Source organism: Hoplias malabaricus, chromosome 1 (assembly GCF_029633855.1).
Source record: "Hoplias malabaricus isolate fHopMal1 chromosome 1, fHopMal1.hap1, whole genome shotgun sequence".
Classification (NCBI taxonomy): Eukaryota; Metazoa; Chordata; class Actinopteri; order Characiformes; family Erythrinidae; genus Hoplias; species Hoplias malabaricus.
In genome coordinates this window covers 5966967-5992601 of record NC_089800.1, presented here as the reverse complement: position 1 = coordinate 5992601, position 25635 = coordinate 5966967, and the positions used below count along the sequence as shown (strand labels likewise).

Below are 25635 nucleotides of genomic sequence, written 5' to 3'. Positions count from 1 at the left end.
GTGTATTTATTTTTTGTATTTAAAGTTTTTATTTCACACTTCATCAATAACATATAGTATAGAGCAAATATATATATATATATATATATATATATATATATATATATATATATATATACATACAATTTCAGAATAAAAAAATATATAAGGAGACGTACATATTTATAAATGAATGAAAGAACAAAATACATATTTCTGAATATATTCATCCATTACAGACATTTAGAAACAGGAAGTGGAGACACTGGGCATGGATGAGGTTATTGCGAATTGCACTACCCCTTAAGTTTTATTTGTACCCATAGGTTTTGCCATGCCTCATTTCTTGTATAGCCTGATATTCTAGCTAACATATTGTCATGAGCAGCAGTTTCTGTCATTAAATTTAACCATTCCTTTAGCTCTGGTAATTTATTTGATTTATTGCTTATTCTTGATCCTGTAACTAAACCTGTAATCAAGAGCTCAAATTCAACCTTATTTATTAACAGGCATAGTTGTGGACATACCCGTAGGATTTTTCCCTAACCCTAGGTTTCCTAATAACCCTATGTGCACACTGTGTTTTACAAAGGCTTGTGGTACATTTCTACATATGTATTAGAAATACCCTCCTGTAGCTTCATTTTGGGGCAAGGTTGCTACTAGGCTTTCAAACCTTGTTTCGCTGGAGTTACCTGCAAACATACCTACTCTGCTGCTTAATAATTTTCAGAACTCTCTCTTTCCAAAAGTAAGAAACGTATTATTCTAGCAGGTCTCACTGCAGCAAAGAAATTGGTTGCATTTCGTTGGAAACCTCTTTTTCTTTCATGGACATAATGTATATAGAACTCTCTACTGCCAGAGTTAATGGTGCTAATGAAGCTAATGTTAATATTTGTTACGATGCAATTGCCTCCCTGAAGAATATGCTGTTAAACAACCCCCCTTCCCTCTACTTTTTTTTTTTTTTCCCTGTTAGGTTCCTTTTTCTGTTGATGCTTGTATTTGTGTTTCTGGTGTGTGTGTTTATGTGAGATTTATGTTTGTGTTATATGTCTTTGTAGTACTGGTTACTGTTCTTGTTAAAACAATAAAAAATTGATCACAAAAAAAAAATAATTCTTATCCATTTTGTAATAACCAAATCTGTTTAGGGCTCCAATCAAAAAACCCCACTCTACACCATCAAACGCATAAAGAAATAAAGAAATACAGCAATTGGGGTTTCAGCAGATCTGTTGCATGGCGGTTCACTGGAAATAACCAAGGTTCCAAGAATCAGGAACAGAACCGGTTCAAGGACCGGAGTTCATTTGGTGGAAACCGCTATGGCTCAGAGTAACAAATCAATGTTCTGATTGGTTAAACAAACCTCGCAATCCGATTGGTCCAGCTAAAGCTTTCCTATTGGTCCATCAATTGGCCGTCAAAACAGAATCAATAATCCGCAACTGCAAAAAGAGATTCGCACATGTAGCAGAGAAGGCGAATGTGTGGATTTTTTCCACCTCATTCAAAAACTCCCACTGTCACATTTGGAACCTTAAAAAGGTCTGCTCTTGCACATTTTAAGCCGTTTGAGAAGGTACTGATTGACACATTCAAGACACTTGGTTTACAAATGCAAATCTTACACAAACATTTGTGAATTTAAATTATTATTACTGTTGATCTACATTTATTAAACTGATGGGCCTATAATTAGCAGGATTTGTAAGAGACTTATCTTTTTGTGTATTACCTATATTAGTGCTTCATTAAAAGTTGGTGGGAGTGAGCATTTTCTAGTGTTTCTAAGAAAACGTCTGTCAAAACTGGTGTAACAATATTTATATAGGCTTTAAAATATTCTACCAGTAACCCATCTTCTCCCAATGATTTCCTCATTTACATTGACAAAATAGCCCTGTGTACTTCCTCTTGTGTTATTGGGGCGTCTAGGAACTTCATCTGTTCCAATGTTAACTTTGGAATGTCTATTTTTTGTAAGTATATATTTAATTCATTAGGCATGGCATTAGAGGAGGGACTGTATAAATTTGAATAAAACTGATAAACATTTTCATTTATTTCTTTCAATGAGTAAACCAGACCTTTTGGTGTTTCAATAGCTGGTATTATATGGGATGTGTCTTGTATCTTCAAATGCCGAGAAAGAAATTTCCCAGCTTTTTCCCCACTTTCGTAATAATTTGTTTTTAAACTGAATAGAGCATATTCTGCTTACCTATTATAAATTTTATTTAGCTGGAACTTAAGCTTACAGAATTCTTTGAATATTGTATTTGAGTACAGTCGAGATCTTTTTCTAATTTGGAAATTTAGGTCTCAAGTTTCTGTATTTTAATGATTGTTTGTTTTTTCTGATTGTTTGATTGTTTGTTTGTCTTCCCCCTAACATATGCCTTTGAGGATTCCCAAACTGTTGAAATATTGGTGCTTCCTATATTGATCCTAAAAAATTAATTTAGATCTTCCTCCAGTGACAAAGCAAATATTTTATTTTTTGCTTTACTTTTTTTTTTAATAAAACATGAATAAATGTACATCCAAGTGCAGTGGTGCATGGTCTGATAAAGAAATTACTCCAATTCTGCAGTGTACAATCTGATCAGTCATGAAATTATATATTAAGAAGTAAGCGAGTCTAGAAACAGATTTATGGCAATTAGAGAAAAAAGTGCAATCCCTCGCTTTTGGATTTATTATTCTCCAAATTTCTATTAAACCCCAGTCACATGATATTTTACGAACTGCAGCCCTATCTTTGGGCAATAATGGTCCTATCATACGGCTTTTGTCCAAAATAGCATCCATTACTTGATTAAAATCACCTGCCAATATATTCTTTCCACTGACCTCTCCCAACATCTTGTTTACGTCATGGAAAAAATTAGATTCTGTCTTATTTGCTGCATACATGTTACACAGGACCATTTTAACACCATTTCTAAGTACTTTAATACATTAAATCTTTTCCATATTGTCCTTGATTTCCTTTTTCTTTCCTACCAAATTTAATTTTTTGTTTAACTATTACTCCATTTTGTTTAGATGTAAATTAACTACAGCACCCTCCATAATTATTGGAGCACCTAGTTAAAATGTGTTAAAAGCCTTAAAATAAATAAATTTTTTATTGCAGAAGCATAATCTCACTCTGAAAAAAAATGAGAAAAAAGCAACCTTCAACTCAAGTAAAAAAAAAAATCCTGACTAAGAAATAACTATTTCCCATAAAATGACCTGTTCCACAATTATTGGCACCCTTAACTTTATCTTGGAAATAAATGTATTTGAACCATTTACGTTATTTCTACTGTAGTGTATAAAGTGTATCAAAGTATCTAGGAACCTTTAATTTGTAATTCATCACTTCCCATTTCCCTGGGGAATAAATATGGCGTTACACAGAGGCCTATTTCTCTTACTCACTCTTAAACATGGTAAAGTTGCCCCAGGGCAATAAAAAATGAGAAATTAAGATTAGGCAGCTACAGTTTCAATCCAGCAAAGCTCAACGCCAGGCCTGGAACATGAAAGAGACCACGGAATGTGCCTGTGGCTCGCACAAGGAAGCAGATCCTGCAAAGGAGAATCCCCACATGCACTCTCAGAATGCCACCTACGCCGACTGAGGGGTCGCCATGTCTAAGGCTATGTCCTTTTTGACCAAAAGCCCAATGGAAGAAGAAGAATGGCTGCTGTTCAACTGCTATGAGGCCTGTGTCTGCACAGGAGCTTCAGAAAGTCCTACATGTTTGTGAAGTCCTGCAAGCCATCTCCACTCCTCACCAGGGACATGTAAGGCCACTGGTTCATATTTTCATAGCTTAGGAGATTGGTGCTGAATGCTTTGCTAGGATAAACTATTATCTTTTTAGAATTTAGGGTAGTTATCATAGAGACTCTGCTGCACTCTGATTATAACGGTTAGTTTACCACCAAAGCTACATTTTATGGATGTAATAACATGGTCCAGTGTGTAAGCTGCTTGTGGCGCTGCAGAATCTCACTCCTGCAAGCACATCTGTTGCCACCTGGACCAGCTCTCACAGAAACAGTGTCAATCCCTCCTCATCTAGCCATTCCAGAGAAGTATGGTGGGAGTCCTTGTCACTGTAATGGTTTTCTGACGTAATCCAAAGTATTTCAGCAGGAACCCCTTTTCCTACGGATGAGCTCTCACTTGTGCTACTGCTATGTGGGGTACACAGAATGCTATAGACCTGCCATATAATAACTTTGTATCTGTCTTTCGTGATATTTTTGACCACTCTGTTAGTGGTAAGTATTCAGGAGAACAATTACTTCAACTTAAACAGGTGAGAAAAACAGCAGCAGAACATGCTTTGGAGTTTCTTACATTAGCAGCAGAATGCATCTGGGATGAAAGTGCTTTACTCACTCTTTATAGGTGCAGTCTCAAAACAGAGCTATCATGTAAAGGAGACCAGATCAATTATTCACAGTTTGTTCAGCTATCCATAAAATTGATCTCATCCCTGCTAGACGTAACACCAAAGCAGTCCTCAGCTTCCCTGTTGCAGGCTCCACAGCTTTTTACACTGTCATGAGGATATATGTCACAACTGTGAAATGCACTTGAAGGACTGCTGCTGACCTGTGTTAGCATGCTTCTTTGTGGTTGCTTGAATGAAGTCCGTGGTGTTTGGCACGCCTTAAGCTGGTGTCACACTACATGACTTTTAGCCCAATTCTAAATATTTTTTGCCTCTAAATTGCAATTCAGACCAGTCGCTGTATATCAAACAATTTTTGTACCCGACTTTGGATGTAGTCACGTAGTGTAGACTCCCCACCAACTCAAGGCTGAACAAGTCCCTTCAACAGCCAATGAGAACAGAGAATAGAAAGTAAACACCGGCACGTTCATTGAAGCTCTACAGCCGAGGACAGATTAAACAGTAAAACTATGAAAAACTACAATATATTACATAGTGCTGGATGCATATGTCCCCAAGTAATGAGCATTACCTGTAGGAGAACCTAGTGAGCCAGAAAACATGCTGTTACAGCTTTTATTCCTACTGTATTCTAATTTTCCATTTCATCATAAATGATGGAACACTGCTACGGGCTCCCTCTAGCACAGTTTCTGAACCATTTAAGGTAGAACATAGCCACAACTGTGTACTATTGTGTAGTACAGTGCAATGTGTAGAGACCACACTAACCATATTTTCACCTCCCCGACCCAATTTTACATGTTATTTTCTTTGTGAATCTTTACAAACAGCAGTGCCCATACTAATAACCATACTTGTACAGATTGTACAGTGTATTTATCCTTGTCTCCTAGGAAACGTGAGTTGTGTGTTTGGTTGGGGGGTCTGGGGTCATGTAGTATGTTAAAACCGACAAAAACAGTCGTGTAGTGTGAAATATCCAGTCTGTTTACAATCTGCTCCAATATAAACTCGAGCTGCATATAGTGGCGCGCATGCGTGTCAGTATCTGCTTCATGGGTTGTGTCCTGTGCCCTGTGTACTTCATGTAGGGAACAGTGAGTAGAGAACCATTTCAAGCACACCTATGATATCAGTGCTCTCTGTAGCCGATACGATACTGTGTTTAAGTGCCAGCAATGGTGCCAATACTGATACGGTATCCGTATCGGTGCAACACTACATATAACCTTATCAGAATTCGTGATGGGGTGAATGAAAGACTGCATTCATGAAATCATCAGGTCATTTTGAATATCTGGTAATGAGTTATGGATTGGTCAATGCGCCCTCTGTCTTCTAATTTTCATTAATGACACAGAGATAGAGATATGATTTTTAGAGATATGCCCAATAAATGGATGATCTGTTACATTGACGACATTCTTGTTTACTTTAAGACCCTCAGAGAACACATTCACCATGTCAAGCAAGTTCTCACACATCTTCAAGAACACAATTTGTTTGTTAAACTGGAAAAATGTGTATTCCATAAAACTCAGATAATCCTTCTTGGCTACATACCAGAACAAGGTATCAGCAATTACACAATGACCTCAAAACCTAAATCCATCAAAGAGCTTCAAAGATTCCTGGGCTTTGCGAATTTCAACCAAAGATTCATATGTGGTTTTAGCAGCATCACAGTTCCTCTCACCTATCTTCTCAAAGGGAAACCCAGGACATTGAAATGGTCTCTAGAAGCCTCCACCTGCTTTTAGATGCCTCAGCAACATTACAGTTCCATCTAAAACCTTTCAGATGTGTAACCCAAAGGTATTTATCCAACACCAGTTCCTGACCTCAGACATTTTCTCATGATGGAATGCTTTCAAATCCTTACAGACGTTTCATTATCTACTCAAAAACTTTGTAGTACAGTAGAACCTGTTACTGCACAGAAAGTGAGAAACATTCTATTGTTCTTGATTTCAGAAGAAGTGGCCAATATTTTGGACATATCACTTATAGTTTCAGAAAAGATCAGATGTATCATTTCATGGCCATTTTGGAAATCTCTAAATAAATTCCAGTATCATTTGGTACCTACAGGTCTTGTTCATAACTACTGTGCTACTCACTTTAGCTGGAAATATAACTTTGATTTTGCATGTTTTGGACGCACCAACAACTGCACGCACTCAAGAGGAACACACAATACTAAAATAATTTGCAGAGAGATACTGACTAACCGACACTGAACCTTTTTTAAGATGTGTTGACGAAGTTTCCTCTTAAAGCACAGAGATAAGAAACTGGATCCTGGTTTCCTTTCACACTTTTAAATTGTTTTTCTAAGTAACAGAACATTTAAAAATGTCTCGCATTATGGTAGTCCAAATAAGGTAAGGTTTTCTTTGGAGCCAATCATAAGCTTTATATTGTGTTTCAGCTGCAGTTTAAGAAGACTATATATAATCAGATATCTGAGAATGTGTGGAGAACTTCTGTCTTAAATTATTGCTTATCTAAAGCAGCACCATCAGAAAGGGCCCAGCTACAGACACAAAGCAGGTAAGATCCTCCACTTGGCTCCATTTTCTCTTCACTCTATCAGTCAACATGCCCTGTGCAAAGTCATTTTGTCATCATCTTGATGCATTTATTTCTTTATATCAGACTTAAGATAAACCAGCCCTTATTATTGTGTTTTTCATGTGTAATCTGATTTAAGTAGTTATATGCAAACCTTTTGGAAACACATTTGCTAACTTTAGTGCAGTTTTTCATATTCACAGTTTAACGTATTAGAAAACATAAAATGTGCTTTAACATTTGCATGTTTTTTTCAAATAACTTTTTAATTAGCTATTATTGCTATTATAAATAGTTATTATTTTAATTTAGTTAAAAAATCAGCCAAATATATAATTTATCCAGGGGTGCCCAAACATTTGTAAAATTATATTTTTAGAGCCAAATCATGGTTTGAAAGTTGTATGCATCTTTCTGTATTTTTGCTTGTTTAACCCAATTAGATGACACAGGCTAAACACTTTGTGAAAATGATATGATAATAAAAAACTGCTCAAAAATTACTTGTACAAAAATATTCTTACATGGAATTCAGATATACATTAAAAACGTTTCTCCTTCTCTTGTAAAGTAACCATTCTGTAGATACCAGGTACCGTTAGGAGAGAAATGAAATACACCAATCAGCCATAACATTAAAATAACCTCCTTGTATCTACACTCACTGTCCGTTTAATCAGCTTCACTGACTTTAAAGTTGCACTATGTTTTTCTCCAATTACAAACTGTAGTCCATTGGTTGCTCTTCATACTTTGCTAGTCCCCTTTCACTCTGTTCCTCAATGGTCAAGACCACCACAGAGCAGGTATGAATTGGGTGGTGGAAAATTATTAGTGCTGCAGTGGAACAGATGTGGTGGTGTTAGTGTGTTGAAAGTAGTTCAGTTTATATTATGAATAAATTTTTTGGTGTACTGTGGCCTTTTCTTCCCTTTTAGACATTAGGAGTTGAAGAAATCTTTGCCATGGCTGTCAATGAGATATCAAAAGATAGGGAAAAGCTGAAAGCAGGACTGGTGAAAGCCCTGGAGTGTGTTGCTACAATCTCCACAGCAGCAGCGGTGGTGAACCCTATCTTTGGCGTGACGGGCTCGCTGATCCGCTTGGTTCTCAACAACATTGATGATGAAGAGTTCCAGAGTCTGAAGCAAGATTTCAGAAAAGTGAACCGGGCGATGGACGAGATCTCACAGAAGAACCAAAGCACCCTGCTGCAGATCCAGAAGGAGACGCTGGACAACCAGTACCACCAAGTGGAGGAGAACATCCGCAACCAGTTCCGCAAGTTCATGGAGATTGTGGAACAGCCGAGCAAGAAAGCCGACTTTGAAGACAGCTTTGCCAACGACATGGGCGACCAGAACCTGCACACGCTGTACGATGGTGTGATGGGGAAACCCAAGGTCTTCAGCAAACCCATCCTGGAGGTGTACATGACCCACTGCCATGGACGCCGGAGGGTGATGGAGTGCCTCTGCACTCGCCTCACTTACCTCTTCTGCATCGGCCTAATCGCCCTCATGGGCCACGCTGCCATCATCGGGGACGACGAAGAAGATTTGAGCAAGGAATGGGCTGGGAAGATGGAAAACGTGCAGAAGAAGATGCAGGAAGAGCTGGAGAAGTGCAAGTGATCGCTCCTCCTTTTCCTCACAACAGTCTCCTAGTGCAATGTCTGTCAACCCTCGTCCTGGAAGCACCCCAAACTGCACATCTGTTGCTTTTCCTTCTCCCAACACACCTGATAAAACTAATCAGTTAATGAACAAGTCCTTCAGAGTTGCAGTGTGTGTGTTGAAGCAGGAAAACCACTAAATATATATTAATCTCTTATTTTCTGATTATATGCTGAGCTATATATTTATATTAAATAGCACTTTGTGCTTTGCAAAAAATAATATACAAAGTAGATTGGGAAACTGACTGTTTGGTCAACTTCTGTTCTCAGACCAAAATTTCTCACCAGTGCTGAAATAAAGAAGGTTTTTCACTCAACTGTGTGACTTCTTGTTTCTTTAATGAGTTTAAATATTTTTTAATCCCCTGACAGGTTAATCCCCAGCCCTACTTCAGCCATCATTAATCTGTGTACAACCAACTTATTCTTCAGCTCAATAAACACAAACTGTCATATCATGATCAGTATGGCTTCTGGCAAAAACATTCTACATACATGGCCCTAATTCAATTAACTGGAAAGAATTCCAGAGCACTTGATAATAATGAAATAACAATTGGGGTCTTCACTGATCTATCTAAAGCATTAGATACAGTCAATCATAGCATTGTATTACAGAAACTATTGTTATTTCCGTGCATATGTGCATATTAAGCCATGGATGTTCCTGCCCGGGATTGTACTGTGTATAAATAAATTAGAAAATCATCAAAAAGTTAATTTATTTCAGTAATTCAATTCAAAAATGAAACTCATATATAGATTCATTACATAAATATTATCTATTTCAAGCGTGTATTTATTTTTTGTATTTAAAGTTTTTATTTCACACTTCATCAATAACATATAGTATAGAGCAAATATATATATATATATATATATATATATATATATATATATATATATACATACAATTTCAGAATAAAAAAATATATAAGGAGACGTACATATTTATAAATGAATGAAAGAACAAAATACATATTTCTGAATATATTCATCCATTACAGACATTTAGAAACAGGAAGTGGAGACACTGGGCATGGATGAGGTTATTGCGAATTGCACTACCCCTTAAGTTTTATTTGTACCCATAGGTTTTGCCATGCCTCATTTCTTGTATAGCCTGATATTCTAGCTAACATATTGTCATGAGCAGCAGTTTCTGTCATTAAATTTAACCATTCCTTTAGCTCTGGTAATTTATTTGATTTATTGCTTATTCTTGATCCTGTAACTAAACCTGTAATCAAGAGCTCAAATTCAACCTTATTTATTAACAGGCATAGTTGTGGACATACCCGTAGGATTTTTCCCTAACCCTAGGTTTCCTAATAACCCTATGTGCACACTGTGTTTTACAAAGGCTTGTGGTACATTTCTACATATGTATTAGAAATACCCTCCTGTAGCTTCATTTTGGGGCAAGGTTGCTACTAGGCTTTCAAACCTTGTTTCGCTGGAGTTACCTGCAAACATACCTACTCTGCTGCTTAATAATTTTCAGAACTCTCTCTTTCCAAAAGTAAGAAACGTATTATTCTAGCAGGTCTCACTGCAGCAAAGAAATTGGTTGCATTTCGTTGGAAACCTCTTTTTCTTTCATGGACATAATGTATATAGAACTCTCTACTGCCAGAGTTAATGGTGCTAATGTTAATATTTGTTACGATGCAATTGCCTCCCTGAAGAATATGCTGTTAAACAACCCCCCTTCCCTCTACTTTTTTTTTTTTTTCCCTGTTAGGTTCCTTTTTCTGTTGATGCTTGTATTTGTGTTTCTGGTGTGTGTGTTTATGTGAGATTTATGTTTGTGTTATATGTCTTTGTAGTACTGGTTACTGTTCTTGTTAAAACAATAAAAAATTGATCACAAAAAAAAAATAATTCTTATCCATTTTGTAATAACCAAATCTGTTTAGGGCTCCAATCAAAAAACCCCACTCTACACCATCAAACGCATAAAGAAATAAAGAAATACAGCAATTGGGGTTTCAGCAGATCTGTTGCATGGCGGTTCACTGGAAATAACCAAGGTTCCAAGAATCAGGAACAGAACCGGTTCAAGGACCGGAGTTCATTTGGTGGAAACCGCTATGGCTCAGAGTAACAAATCAATGTTCTGATTGGTTAAACAAACCTCGCAATCCGATTGGTCCAGCTAAAGCTTTCCTATTGGTCCATCAATTGGCCGTCAAAACAGAATCAATAATCCGCAACTGCAAAAAGAGATTCGCACATGTAGCAGAGAAGGCGAATGTGTGGATTTTTTCCACCTCATTCAAAAACTCCCACTGTCACATTTGGAACCTTAAAAAGGTCTGCTCTTGCACATTTTAAGCCGTTTGAGAAGGTACTGATTGACACATTCAAGACACTTGGTTTACAAATGCAAATCTTACACAAACATTTGTGAATTTAAATTATTATTACTGTTGATCTACATTTATTAAACTGATGGGCCTATAATTAGCAGGATTTGTAAGAGACTTATCTTTTTGTGTATTACCTATATTAGTGCTTCATTAAAAGTTGGTGGGAGTGAGCATTTTCTAGTGTTTCTAAGAAAACGTCTGTCAAAACTGGTGTAACAATATTTATATAGGCTTTAAAATATTCTACCAGTAACCCATCTTCTCCCAATGATTTCCTCATTTACATTGACAAAATAGCCCTGTGTACTTCCTCTTGTGTTATTGGGGCGTCTAGGAACTTCATTTGTTCCAATGTTAACTTTGGAATGTCTATTTTTTGTAAGTATACATTTAATTCATTAGGCATGGCATTAGAGGAGGGACTGTATAAATTTGAATAAAACTGATAAACATTTTCATTTATTTCTTTCAATGAGTAAACCAGACCTTTTGGTGTTTCAATAGCTGGTATTATATGGGATGTGTCTTGTATCTTCAAATGCCGAGAAAGAAATTTCCCAGCTTTTTCCCCACTTTCGTAATAATTTGTTTTTAAACTGAATAGAGCATATTCTGCTTACCTATTATAAATTTTATTTAGCTGGAACTTAAGCTTACAGAATTCTTTGAATATTGTATTTGAGTACAGTCGAGATCTTTTTCTAATTTGGAAATTTAGGTCTCAAGTTTCTGTATTTTAATGATTGTTTGTTTTTTCTGATTGTTTGATTGTTTGTTTGTCTTCCCCCTAACATATGCCTTTGAGGATTCCCAAACTGTTGAAATATTGGTGCTTCCTATATTGATTCTAAAAAATTAATTAAGATCTTCCTCCAGTGACAAAGCAAATATTTTATTTTTTGCTTTACTTTTTTTTTTAATAAAACATGAATAAATGTACATCCAAGTGCAGTGGTGCATGGTCTGATAAAGAAATTACTCCAATTCTGCAGTGTACAATCTGATCAGTCATGAAATTATATATTAAGAAGTAATCGAGTCTAGAAACAGATTTATGGCAATTAGAGAAAAAAGTGCAATCCCTCGCTTTTGGATTTATTATTCTCCAAATTTCTATTAAACCCCAGTCACATGATATTTTACGAACTGCAGCCCTATCTTTGGGCAATAATGGTCCTATCATACGGCTTTTGTCCAAAATAGCATCCATTACTTGATTAAAATCACCTGCCAATATATTCTTTCCACTGACCTCTCCCAACATCTTGTTTACGTCATGGAAAAAATTAGATTCTGTCTTATTTGCTGCATACATGTTACACAGGACCATTTTAACACCATTTATAAGTACTTCAATACATTAAATCTTTTCCATATTGTCCTTGATTTCCTTTTTCTTTCCTACCAAATTTATTTTTTTGTTTAACTATTACTCCATTTTGTTTAGATGTAAATTAACTACAGCACCCTCCATAATTATTGGAGCACCTAGTTAAAATGTGTTAAAAGCCTTAAAATAAATAATTTTTTTATTGCAGAAGCATAATCTCACTCTGAAAAAAAATGAGAAAAAAAGCAACCTTCAACTCAAGTAAAAAAAAAAATCCTAAGAAATAACTATTTCCCATAAAATGACCTGTTCCACAATTATTGGCACCCTTAAAAGTATCTTGGAAATAAATGTATTTGAACCATTTACGTTATTTCTACTGTAGTGTATAAAGTGGATCAAAGTATCTAGGAACCTTTAATTGGTAATTCATCACTTCCCGTTTCCCTGGGGGATAAATATGTCGTTACACAGAGGCCTATTTCTCTTACTCACTCTTAAACATGGTAAAGACAAGAGAACACACAATTCAAATAAACGAGATGTGTGTCGACCTTCATGAATCAGGCAATGGCTACAAGAAAATAGCCACTCACCTGCAGATGCCCTTATCTACAGTCAGAGCAATCATCAAATCATCTGGAACTGTGACAAACAAGCCTGGAAGCAGATGCAAATGACATCATGCACAGTGCGAAATATGGTAAGAGAAGTATAAAGTTCTCCAAAGCTCACTGTAAGAGAACTGAATCAAATGGTAGTATCTTGGGGTTATGTGGTCCCCCAAACAACCATCAGGTGCTATCTGCATGACAACAAGCTGTTTGGGAGGCATGGATGGAGAAAGCCTTCTCTGAGTTATACTCATAAGCGTAAACAGGTGGAGTTTGACAGCGGTACTGGGATTTTAACTGGGACCGTGTGTTTTGGTCAGATAAGACCAAGTTAGAGTTTTTTCGCAACAAATACTCTGGCGTAACACCAGGGATGAGTACGCAGAAAAACACCTCATGCCCACTGTTAAGTTTGGGAGAGGATCGGTGATGCCGTGGGCCCATTTCTACTCCTAAGGGCCTGGGAACCTTGTAAGGACACATGGAATCAAGGGATCTGACATTTTGAATCAGAATCTGGTGGTCTATGCCCGAAAGCTGAAGATGTTGTCGTCACTGGGTCTTTCAGCAAGATAATGAAATGTAGCCAAATCTACTCAAAAATGGTTCACAAGGAACAAAATCACGCTTCTCTCATGGCCATCTTAGTCCCTAGACCTCAGCCCAATAGAAAACATTTGGCGTGAACTGAAGAGGAGACTGCAAAGAAGACCCAGGACTTAAAACTTTAAGATGTATTGACGGAATTTCCTGTTAAACCACAGAGATAAGAAACTGGATGCTGGTTTCCTTTCACACCTTTAAATTGTTTTTCTAAGTAACAGAACATTTATTCATATGAATAATCTAGTCCTCTACCTTACGAATGATTTTCTCTCACTTCTTGACTGTTTTCAATTCATACAACACATACATTTTCCCACACATGACAAAGGTCATACTCTTTACCCTGTCTGTTTGTCTGCCTTACCTGTTTTGAATCTTTGTCCTCATCACTTTCCACTATCTGATCACAGGCTTATTCTGTTCACAGTAACGATGGCTGTCCCTCGTTGTTCCAATCAAAGATGCATTTTCTTCTGTAAGACACATTCTGTAAATCCTCTTATTCTTAACCATTCTATTGCCAGTACTTTTCCTATTGATTCTGCCCCCCTTCTCCTGAGGAACATGTCACACTGTTAAATTCTGCACTCTTTGAGTTTCTTAATACACTAGCCCCTGTGAAATCTAGAATGGTGACTTTTACTTCTTCTTCTCCCTGGTACACTAATTGAATTTCGCACCATGAAGCAGCCTGGCTGTCAACCGGAGAGACTCTGCAGGAAATCTAAGCTTTTGGTTCATGCTGAGGTCTATAAGCAGCACCTAGCTGCCTACAGAGATGCCAGATGTTCAGCCTTATTATCAATGCTAATACAAATACTCCGCATCTTATTTCAACAGTCACCAAACTATTTAAACCTCCTGACTGTGCTATAGCTGCTTCAGCTCTTTGTGATTCATTTCTACATTTCTTTGAATCTAAATTTGCGAAGATCAACAGTGATTTTGTGTCTTCTGCTGATAATGACTCTTAACTTTCCACCTCAACCTTCCATTCTCCAGGTGTTAACACATCTTCCTTTTCTCTTTCTGCTTTTCATACTGTTGATTCCTCTTTCATTGCTAATATTTTAGTGAGATCTAAAGCTACAACTTGCTCACTAGATCCTCTCCCTTCATCTTTAACTAAAGCCTTCCATTCTGTCCTGGTCCCTCATCTCACAACTCTTATTAATCAATCACTGCGTACTGGTCTTGTTCCATCTGTCTACAAAATTGCTGCAGTCACTCCTCTACTTAAAAAACCTGGCTTGGATTCTTTGGCTCTAGTTAACTTTCGGCCCATCTCTAACCTTCCTTTTCTGGCCAAAGTCCTCGAACGTACTGTTGCTAGTCAACTTCATAATTATCTTGAAACTAACAATCTCTTGAAACCATTCTAGTCCGGATTCCGTCCCTTCCACAGCACTGAAACTGCCTTAATGCAAATTTTGAATGATCTTCTTTTAGCTGTGGATTCTGGCTCTCTCTGTATCCTATTACTGTTAGATCTGAGTGCGGCTTCTGACACAGTAAGCCACCCCATTCTTCTATCCAGGCTGCAGGAGCTGGGCGTTGATGGTTCCGCCCTGAATTGGTTCACATCCTATCTAACTGACAGAAAACAGTTCATTACCCTTTCTGGTCACACTTCTTCTGTTACTCAAGGGGTACCTCAAGGATCAGTCCTTGGGCCCCTTCTTATCATTGTATACATGCTTCCCCTCTGACATATCTTGCTTCCTTTTAATCTCAATTTTCACTGCTATGCAGATGATATCCAGATTTATTTTAGTACCAAATCCATTAATAACCCACCTCTTGACCAGTTAGAAACCTGACCTGTCTATCAGAAATCAGGAAATGGATGAATCAGAACTTTCTCATGTTAAATAGTAACAAGACTGAACTCTTGCTAATCAGTTCCAAATCAATTCTCAAAAAAGTTGGTTCCCTGTCTCTCGCTATTAATAATTCATGTGTATCTCCTTCTTCCCTGGTTCGTAATCTGGGTGTCATCCTCGACTCAACTCTTTCACTTTGTGCCCACATCAGTTCTATAATCAAAACGTCTTATTTTCATCTGCGTAATATTGCCAAAATCAGGCCATCTCTTTGTCAATCTGCTGCATCAGCTCTGTCCACAGACTTCAGATTGTTCAGAATTCTACTGCCCTCCTTCTCACTCGCACTCGCTCTCACCAACACATCACACCTGTTCTCCAACATCTTCACTCTGCTTCCCATAAACTACTGTACTCAATTCAAAATACTTCTTTCTACTTACAAAGCTCTAAAAAACCTTTCTCCTTCACACCTGTCTGCTCTTCTCCATCCCTACAAACCCACTCGCACTCTCAGGTCTTCCTCAGCCGGGCTGCTCACTGTCCCTCCTTCCAGCCTCCACAGCTACGGTGATCACGCTTTCTCTAGATCTGCTCCGCGGCTCTGGAACACTCTTCCCCCTTCAGTCCAACATTCTCCAACTCTCTCTATATTCAAATCAAACCTCAAAAAAGATCTTTTCTCCCTTGCTTATAATACACCTCAAACTTAATTGGTTCATACTTGTACTGTTTGTTAATGTTTTGTATTCTGTATTTGCTCTGTTTTGTAGGTCTTTGAATATTTTCTAAGGACTGGCGTCCCCTCCAGGGTGTATTCCCGCCTTGCGCCCAATGATTCCAGGTAGGCTCTGGACCCTCCGCGACCCTAAATTGGATAAGCGGTTACAGATAATGGATGGATGGATGAATATTTTCTATGTATTAACTATTGTAAGCCTCTTTGAGTTCTTGAAAAGCGCGATATAAATATGTTTTATTATTCTTATTATGCCACCTGTTATATTAAACCACTCTTACCACACATGACACATTCACCCACCAATGTGTTGTCTTATGAAATCTTCTGCCTCTGTGCTGATGCAAAAGTTCTGGAGTTCCCCTTTCCAATTGAATTTAAGAATTGCAGGGTACACTAACGCATACCTCACATCCGTTTCCCATAGCAAACTTTCTTTTTTCTGCTAATTCCCAGGACATATCTGGAAAAAACAATAATATGCATCCTTCCCAGTCGAATGATCCTCTCCCTCGTGCCAGATCTCAGAAATCTAATGAGAATCATACACGGTGGTTTATCGTTGCTCGAGGGGTAAGTGAACGATGGACTCTCTCATATTCTAGCTCACTTTTAAGCTCCATGCCCAGGCCATCTATGAGGATGCCCTGGATGTATTTGGTCTGACCTCCTCTACCTTCTTTCAATCCTACCAGTCTGACGTTGATTTCCAGAGTGTTTCGATCAATTTGCCATGGTTTGCTTCATCGATTGTGAGCTGTGCCGTAGTGTCCTCCACCGCCGATATCAATTTTCAGTTTCCTCAAGCTGTCCCTGAACGGCCCTGAATCAGCCTGAGGGACCGCTGAGGTGTTATGGAAGTTCAGGTTGCTTTGATAGTGGCCTTCAACTCTATCGAGTTTATATCTGGTGAGTTTGCTGGCCAATCAAGCACAGTGATACTGTGGTTGTTAAACCAGGTATTGTTACTTCTGACGGTGTGAATAGGTGCCAAGTCATGCTGGAATATGAAATCAGCTTCTCCATAAAGCTTGTCAGCAGAGGGAAGCATGTGCTATAAAATTTCCTGGTCGACGGCTACGCTGACTTTGTGCTTGATATAACACTGCGGACCAACACTGTGTAGTGGCTCTTGAATCACTGACTCCAGCAGCTGTCCACTCCTAGTGAATCTCCCCCAAATCTTTCAAAGACCTTTTCTTGACAATCCTTTCAAGGCTGTGGTTATACCTGTTGCTTGTGCACCTTTTTCTACCACACTTTTTCTTTCCTCTTAACTTTCCATTAATATGCTTGTATACAACAGGACTGTGTCTTCCCCATGATTGTGTAGTCTACGGAACCCGACTAAGGGACCATTTTAAAGACTAGGAAACCACTGATTATTCTAATTTTCTGAGATGATGACTTTTGGGTTTTCATTGGCATTAAGCCTTATGGTTCATCAACATAAAAATAAATAAAAACTTGAAATTGATCACTCTGTAAATTATCTATATGAGTTTCACTTTTTGAATTGATTTACTGATATAAATATTTTTTTGATGATATTTTAATTTATTGAGAAATGAAAGGAAAAAATTAATTAAGTCTTTGACTATATTCCTAACTTTATTTTTTTCCAGCAGCACTGCCTCCAGAAACATAGTGGTTAAATCCATTATAGTCAATAAATATTCATTGCCCTTTTTGGTTTTAAACAGAGGTCCAACACAATCAATGAGGAACTTTGTAAAAGATTCTTCCATAACTTACACTGGCTGCAATGGTGATTTCGGAAACAAGTGATTCAGCTTACCTGCCATCTGACAAGCATGACAAGAACAGCAAGATGCCACCACATCTTCATTTATTAAAGGCCAGTATAAATAGCTCAGGGTATTCTGTTTCTAAAGCTTCTGTCTCTGCCATCTCACAAAGCTCCTGTTTTGCTATGGGTGTCAAGCACCACCAAGACCCAGCCAAGTCCTAATAGGAATGTTATCCCCTCTACTAGTAAAGACAACCACCCGAAGTGACCATGCCATTTAAATTTGAAATTAAAGATTTCAAATAAAACAAGATGGAGAAAGTTTATGATCAAACTTTAATTTGGCTTGTCACATATTGCTAGCATCATTGCAATATTAGCTTAGATACGGCTTAATAGCTATGATGTTAAATTTATAGAACAATATCCAATACTACCTTTAAAATACCACAAGCTTAAAAAGACCATATAACTAAAAATTGACAGAGTTAGAGCAGGTTGAAATTTTGGCCAATGTATTCCTATAGGAAAAAATCCCAATTTTGAAGCTTGATTATTAAATCCATAAGTTGAATCGCTCCAAAAAGCACAGGATATTTAGGTATAGGATCTATGATCATATGAAGTTTTGTGGCTGTAACTTGGAAACCCTAGGATGAGTAGCATTATTACAATCATAAACAAGATAGGATGTTTTTCCATTCAAAAAGTGAAACTTACATATTATACTAATGAAAACCCCAAATTCAGTATCTCAGCAAATTAGAATATTACTTACGACCAACACAAAAAAATATTTTTAGAAATGCTGGCCAACTCAAAGTATGAACATGAAGAGTATGAGCATGTACAGCACTCAATACTTAGTTGGGGCTCATTTTGCCTGAATTACTTCAGCAATGCGGCATGGCGTGGAGTCGATCAGTCTGTGGCACTGTTCAGATGTTATGAGAGCCCAGGATGCTCTGATAGTGGCGTTCAGCTCTTCTGCATTGTCGGGTCTGGCGTATTGCATCTTCCTCTTCACAATAAGGTCAGGTGAGTTTGCTGGTCAATTAGGAACAGGGACACCATGGTCCTTAAACAAGGTACTGGTAGCTTTGGCACTGTGTGCAGGTGCCAAGTCCTGTTGGAAAATGAAATCTGCATCTCCATAAAGTTGGTCAACAGGAGGAAGCATGAAGTGCTCTAAAACTTCCTGGTAGACGGCTGCATTCACCTTGGACCTCAGAAAACACAGTGGACCAACACCAGCAGATGACATAGCACCCCAAACCATTACTGGCTGTGGAAACTTTACACTGGACCTCAAACAACGTGGATTCTGTGCCTCTCCTCTCTTTCTCCAGACTCTGGAACCTTGATTTCCAAAGGAAATGCAAAATTTACTTTCATCAGAGAACATAGCTGTGGACCACTCAGTAGCAGTCCAGTTCCTTTTGTGTTTAGCCCATGCGAGATGCTTCTGACGCTGTCTCTTGTTCAAGAGTGGCTTAACACAAAGCGACACAGAGCTCTGTGAACAGCCAGCCTCTTTAGCAATGACCTTTTGTGTCTTGCTCTGCTTGTGTAAGGTGTCAATGGTCGTCTTTTGGACAACTGTCAAGTGATCAGTCTTCCCCATGATTGTGGAGCTAAACAGAACTAAACTGAGAGACCATTTAAATACTTTTGCAGGTGTTTTGAGTTAATTTGCTGATTAGAGTGTGGCACCAGGTGTCTTCAATATTGAACCTTTTCACAATATTCTAATTTTCTGAGATACTGAATTTGGGCGTTTCATTAGTTGTCAGTTATAATCATCAAATTAAAATAAACACTTGAAATATACCAGTCTGTGTGTAACTTTTTGAATGGAATTTCTGAAATACATCAACTTTTTCATGATATTCTAATTTTATGACCAGCACCTGTATATCCTATGCCAATCCATTAGAGCTTCACATAGGGCACACAACAGTCTCTTCCTACCTGCAGCCACCAAAATTCCTGTTGAATCCCAACCTTAATGTTGAAGAGGCTGTTTATGATCCAATCAGCAACCAGCTAACCAACAACTACGGTTACTCATTGAACCCAGCCCATGAGTGCCCAAACCAGCCACTGTATCACTAGTTCTTTACAGGGATCACCTCCAGGAGGTTCAACAGTGAAGTATGGCATCCCAGACCCACCCTCCTCCAAGCCATTTGATTTATTTCAGGAATTCCATTCAAAATGTGAAACCTGTATATTATACTCATTCATTACGCACAGACTGATATATTTCAAGTGTTTATTTACCACTGTCCAATATTTTGCGGTGTTGGAAAGATGTCATAAGTTGCTCCCAGAAAAACTTATTAAGACTTGCCTCCATCACCCACGGCATGAGTACAGACGAAAGTTTATTGGTTTATACTGGGTTGTGTAATCCGACGATTAACACCATTAAAGATGTTTTGGGTGTCTACTGTTCTTTATTCTTTAACTGAAGTGAGTTTTCCCCATAGGGACTTGGTGAGGTTCCATCTGGCTGTGGTGATTTTTATCTACTTTAGTCTGATGAATCATGGGGGAAATCTAGGACCCTGTGTGGGTCTGACCCATGTGGCAGGAGCTTGTGAGCTTATTTCTCACATTTCATGGACTTTCAGGCTAGTTTAACCAAGCTGTACTTTTGCAACTTGTCCCCCATTTGCAGTCTATCATGGAAGCATTTTGGTCATAACCTTTTTCATATCCCCCTTTTGTTCTTTCCCAGTCTCTGCTGGCTGACTGCAAATAAGGAGTTTTGCAAACAGTCCCTATCCTGATGTGTGCTGTATACCATTTGCTGGACTACGTGATGTTTTGCTTTAGTCTAATTTTGTCCTGCATTTGTGAATTGAATGGCATCAAAATCATATTGGGTGTTCTTGTGGTTACCCTGTTTTGTCAGGTCTTTTAGTTGATCTCTTTCCGGAGACAATGTGAGGTCCGGATGTGAGTTAAAAGTAAGAATTATTACTGTGTGGACAGACATTTTTTCATCTTGAGCTGAGATTCTCTGGCTCATGGCATTTTCTGCAACTGTTGAAGTGTGAAAGGTGCAGAAGGCCCTGGTGAGACTTGTATTTAGATGACAGCACTGAGCTTCAAGGTTAGATTAGTGTGAGAAGGGCAGGGGTTTGCCTGTGCCCAGATATCTGTTGAACAGGTCTTTGCCAATAAGGGAAGGAATGTTTTCAATAGGGGACATATTTACAGGGTGAACCAGACTCTTGCAACAGACATTATACCAGTGTAGGAATAAGGCATAATTTGGAGAGAACAGTTTTGTAGCTGCAATCTCTGTGTGGTGCAGTGTGCTGCGACCAGCGCTTCATCAAAAAGAGTGGATGACATCAAAGTGATGTCTGCTGCAGTGTCCAAGAGAGCTTCTTGTACACACTTCTTTTCCAGGACTGTGGTCAGGTGTAATCTACAAGCACCCCCCTTTTCTTTCAAATGGCCCAGGAACTGTGGGGCAGGTGGATCACCTTGAACAACCATGACATTAAGCAGAGTCTGATTTTCACCCCCTGATTAAGTTAGTCAAACATGACAGTCATGACAGTGCAACCCCTATCATTGTCCGAAAGTTAGCTGTTTGCCACCTCTGATGCTAACTGCTGGGCCTGCTGACTGTGGGAGCCATTTCCATCGCCACAGTTCAGCAGGTGCCTGGCTGCCTTCGTTGCTCTGTGCACAGGGACTGTGGACCAACGAGCCTGCTTTTTTGTACTGCTGTGTGTCCGTTCATCCTTTGATGTTTTTTGTTCTGTGTCTTAATATTGTCAGCACTGTGGGTCATTGAAAAGCGCTTTATAAACAAAATATATTATTATTACATGTAGAAAAACCTGCAAATTCATAAATACCCTGTATAAAAAGATAATAATCACGCAATAACTACCATGCCAGTCAACATAAGAGAAAATAGCTAAATAAGGAAATCCATTCATGTGTGTGCATTTGAGAGAGAGAAAGAGAGAGCGAGCACACAGGTTAGTACTAGGGGATTTTCATGCTCAATTTCATGCTCCCAACTTTGTGGGAACAGTTTGGGGATGGCCCATTGAATGACAAATTGGATGCCATTTGGCTTACAGAACAGCCCATAAACATTCCAAAGGTTAATGACCTGGTGCTTTGGTGACTTCAACTTTGAAAGTTTGCTTATTTACCTGGATGACATAGTAGTTTTCTCCAGGACCTTCGAGGACCACATAGAGAGACTGCAGATTGTCTTTAACAGACTGAGAAAGTATGGCCTGAAGTTGAAACCTGCTAAGACGAGAAGTCCAGTGATGTCCAGTGAAGGCATTAAAACTGACCCAGACAAGCTCAGTAAAGTGGCGGAATGGAAAAGGCCAGAGAAGTGACAAGAGCTCCTTTTACAGCATTTGACAAGACAAAGGAACAGCAAAATGCATCCTGGAATCTTTTTCATGAATGAATTTCCAAAGTCTCTGAATAATGCTTTTGCAATTATTATCAAACAATGTTTTCTCACATGACCATAGTTATTTCAAGAAAGTTTACATTTAGGTTATATTTGAGAGAGATTAATTAGGATGTAATATAAAAGATTATATTTATTCATTCATTCATTATCTGTAACCGCTTATCCAAGTCAGGGTCGCGGTGGATCCAGAGCCTTAAAAGATTATATGTTAACACAAAATAATATCATTCAGACAAAGCAAGTGTTGACATGAGGGGTATAAACACTCCCAGGCCTTGGGCTGTGTAACAATGAACTGCATTCTCTAAAATTATGGAGCTCCATTTAAAACCTTTCAGATGTGTAACCCAAAGGTATTTATCCAACACCAGTTCCTGACCTCAGATATTTTCTCATGATGGAATGCTTTCAAATCCTTACAGACGTTTCTTTATCTACTCTAAAAATTTGTAGTACAGTAGAACATGTTGCTGCACAGAAAGTGAGAAACATTCTATTGTTCTTGATTTCAGAAGAAGTGGCCAATATTTTGGACATATCATTTATTATAGTTTCAGAAAAGATCAGATGGATCATTTCATGGCCATTTTGGAAATCTCTAAATAAATTCCAGTATCTTTTGGTACATACAGGTCTTGTTCATAACTGCTGTGCTACTCACTTTAGCTGAAAATGTAACTCTGTTTTTGCATGTTTTGGACGCCCCAACAACTGCATGCACTCAAGAGGAACACACAATACTAAAATAATTTGCAGAGAGATACTGACTAACCGACACTGAACCTTTTTTAAGATGTGTTGACGAAGTTTCCTCTTAAAGCACAGAGATAAGAAACTGGATCCTGGTTTCCTTTCACACTTTTAAATTGTTTTTCTAAGTAACAGAACATTTAAAAATGTCTCGCATTATGGTAGTCCAAATAAGGTAAGGTTTTCTTTGGAGCCAATCATAAGCTTTATATTGTGTTTCAGCTGCAGTTTAACAAGACTATATATAATCAGATATCTGAGAATGTGTGGAGAACTTCTGTCTTAAATTATTGCTTATCTAAAGCAGCACCATCAGAAAGGGCCCAGCTACAGAGACAAAGCAGGTAAGATCCTCCACTTGGCTCCATTTTCTCTTCACTCTATCAGTCAACATGCCCTGTGCAAAGTCATTTTGTCATCATCTTGATGCATTTATTTCTTTATATCAGACTTAAGATAAACCAGCCCTTATTATTGTTTTTTCATGTGTAATCTGTACAGTTATATGCAAACCTTTTGGAAACACATTTGCTAACTTTAGTGCAGTTTTTCATATTCACAGTTTAACGTATTAGAAAACATAAAATGTGCTTTAACATTTGCATGTTTTTTTCAAATAACTTTAGCATATAATTAGCTATTATTACTATTATAAATAGTTATTATTTTAATAAAAAAATCCAAGGGTGCCCAAATTTTTTAACACAACTTGATAACACAGGCTGAACATTATATGAAAATAATGTAACAACCAATAAAAGTCAAAAATGACTTTGACTTAAATATTCTTACATGGAATTCAGTTATACATTAAAAACTTCTTCTATAAAACAACAAAATATACCAGTCATCCTTAACAATTGCAGACTGTGGTCCACCTGTTGCTCTTCATACATTCTTAGCCCCTTTACATTCTGTCAGGACCCCCACAGAGCAGATATCATTTGGGTGGTGGATCATTCTCAGTGCTGTATAAACTGATCTGGTAGTTGTGTTTGTGTATTGAAAGTAGTTGGGTTTATGTCTACATTTTTTGTATTCTGTTGCCTTTTCTTCCCTTTTAGACCTTTGGACATAGAAGAGAACTGTTGACCATGTCTGACAATTGGGACAAGCTGAAGAAATTCCTGGAATCTTTAATTGAAATCCTCTCTAAGTATGGAATTATAGCTGAATTCGCAAAGTATCTGATCTGCAAGGTTCTCCATTACATCAAAAAGGAAACATTCAAGACTCTGAAGGAAGAAATAGATGAGCTAAGCCAGTTCTGGGATAGCATGCACAGGAACCTGCAAAGGACCCTCCTTCAGACCAATACTTGTGAACTGGTGAAAAATTACTGGTTTGTGGAGGAGCACATCCACAATCATTTCCGCAAGTTACTCGAAATGTTGGAGGCGAATCCCAAGCAGCAGCAGCGCAAGAAGGATGACTATAAGAAAAGTTACACCAACAACAGGGGTGACCAGAACCTGCACATACTGTTTGAGGGCATAGTGGGGAAAGAAGGAAATATCAGACCAATCCTGGAGGTGTACCAATACAAAGGCAACAAGGAGGTTATGGAGTATTTCTGCAGTCTCCTCACTTGCCTCTTCTGCATGGGCCTCATTGTATCCACCGTCATAAATGATGCCACAGAATGGCTCCAGAAATTAAAAACCTTTCTGGAGAATATATTAGACTTTCTGAGGAGGTCTGAGTAATCCCATCTCCTTTTCCTCACATCAGTCTCCTAGTGCAGTGTTTCACAAATCTGGTCCTGGAGGCACTCTACACTGTTGCTTTTCCTTTTTTCAATACACCTGATTCAACTAATCAGTTAATAAACAAGTCCTTCAGAGTTGCAGGGAAACCACTAAAACGTGCATATGGCATCAAAATAGGTTCTAAACTTCTGAGAACCAAAAAACTGAATCCCTAACCAATAAATTGCATATTGTAATTGAGAAAAATGTCATTAATACTGAGAGTTATAAAAGCAGGTTTGTAACAAGAATATTTCGGTATATAATCATCTATTTTGATTTTAATATTCTTGATAAATAGGTTTTCGCTTTCACTCCACCTTTTCTCAGTTGCGCTTCTCTCAGTCTCGCTTTCGTTTCCAGAAGTTTCTTGCTTTTGCTGGTCGTCAGGATCTAGACAGTCATTGGTTGCTAAAGTTAAGCCCCGCCCACCCAGCCCATTCTGCACACCCTAACCCTGATTGTAAAATGACTCTAAGCCTCTATGACGAACTGTGCATTACTAAAAAATATAATCATTAAAAATAGTTGATATGGCTTACCAGTGTTTGCCGGTCAGTCCTTTTCCAATCAGGGTAAGACTGGCACGCTCTCGCTGACGTAGTGGGGTGTGCAGAATGGGCTGGGTGGGCAAGACTTAACTTCAGCAGCCAATGACTGTCTAGATCCCGACCCCCGTCAAAAGTCAAAAGCGAGAAATTTCCGGAGGTGAAAGCAAGACTGAGAGAGGCACAACTGAGAAAAGGCAGAATGAAAGTAAAAAAGGAA

At 38.2% G+C, this 25635-nt stretch overlaps 1 protein-coding gene and 1 long non-coding RNA gene across 3 annotated transcripts in view; one reads left to right on the top strand and one right to left on the bottom strand.

The window, feature by feature from the left end:
- LOC136667207 (uncharacterized) overlaps positions 1-25635 on the bottom strand; it is a 192409-nt gene that overhangs the window by 107806 nt on the left and 58968 nt on the right. The gene's annotated exons all lie outside the window — the stretch shown is intronic.
- LOC136710068 (protein rapunzel-like) lies at positions 1939-9047 on the top strand. 2 transcript variants are annotated; one of them, XM_066685700.1, is made up of 3 exons: positions 1939-3789; positions 6847-6968; positions 7928-9047. In XM_066685700.1, the coding sequence occupies exon 3, from the start codon at positions 7955-7957 to the stop codon at positions 8621-8623; it is 669 nt and encodes a 222-aa protein (XP_066541797.1). In that variant the 5' UTR covers positions 1939-3789; positions 6847-6968; positions 7928-7954; the 3' UTR covers positions 8624-9047. The 2 variants fall into 2 exon arrangements, with proteins under 2 accessions (XP_066541797.1, XP_066541806.1); XM_066685709.1 differs by lacking the exon at positions 1939-3789 and having other exon boundaries at positions 6811-6968.

Bases quoted from the DNA above. Each gene is read 5' to 3' on its own strand.
- LOC136710068 (XM_066685700.1), top strand. From the start codon at position 7,955: ATGGCTGTCAATGAGATATCAAAAGATAGGGAAAAGCTGAAAGCAGGA.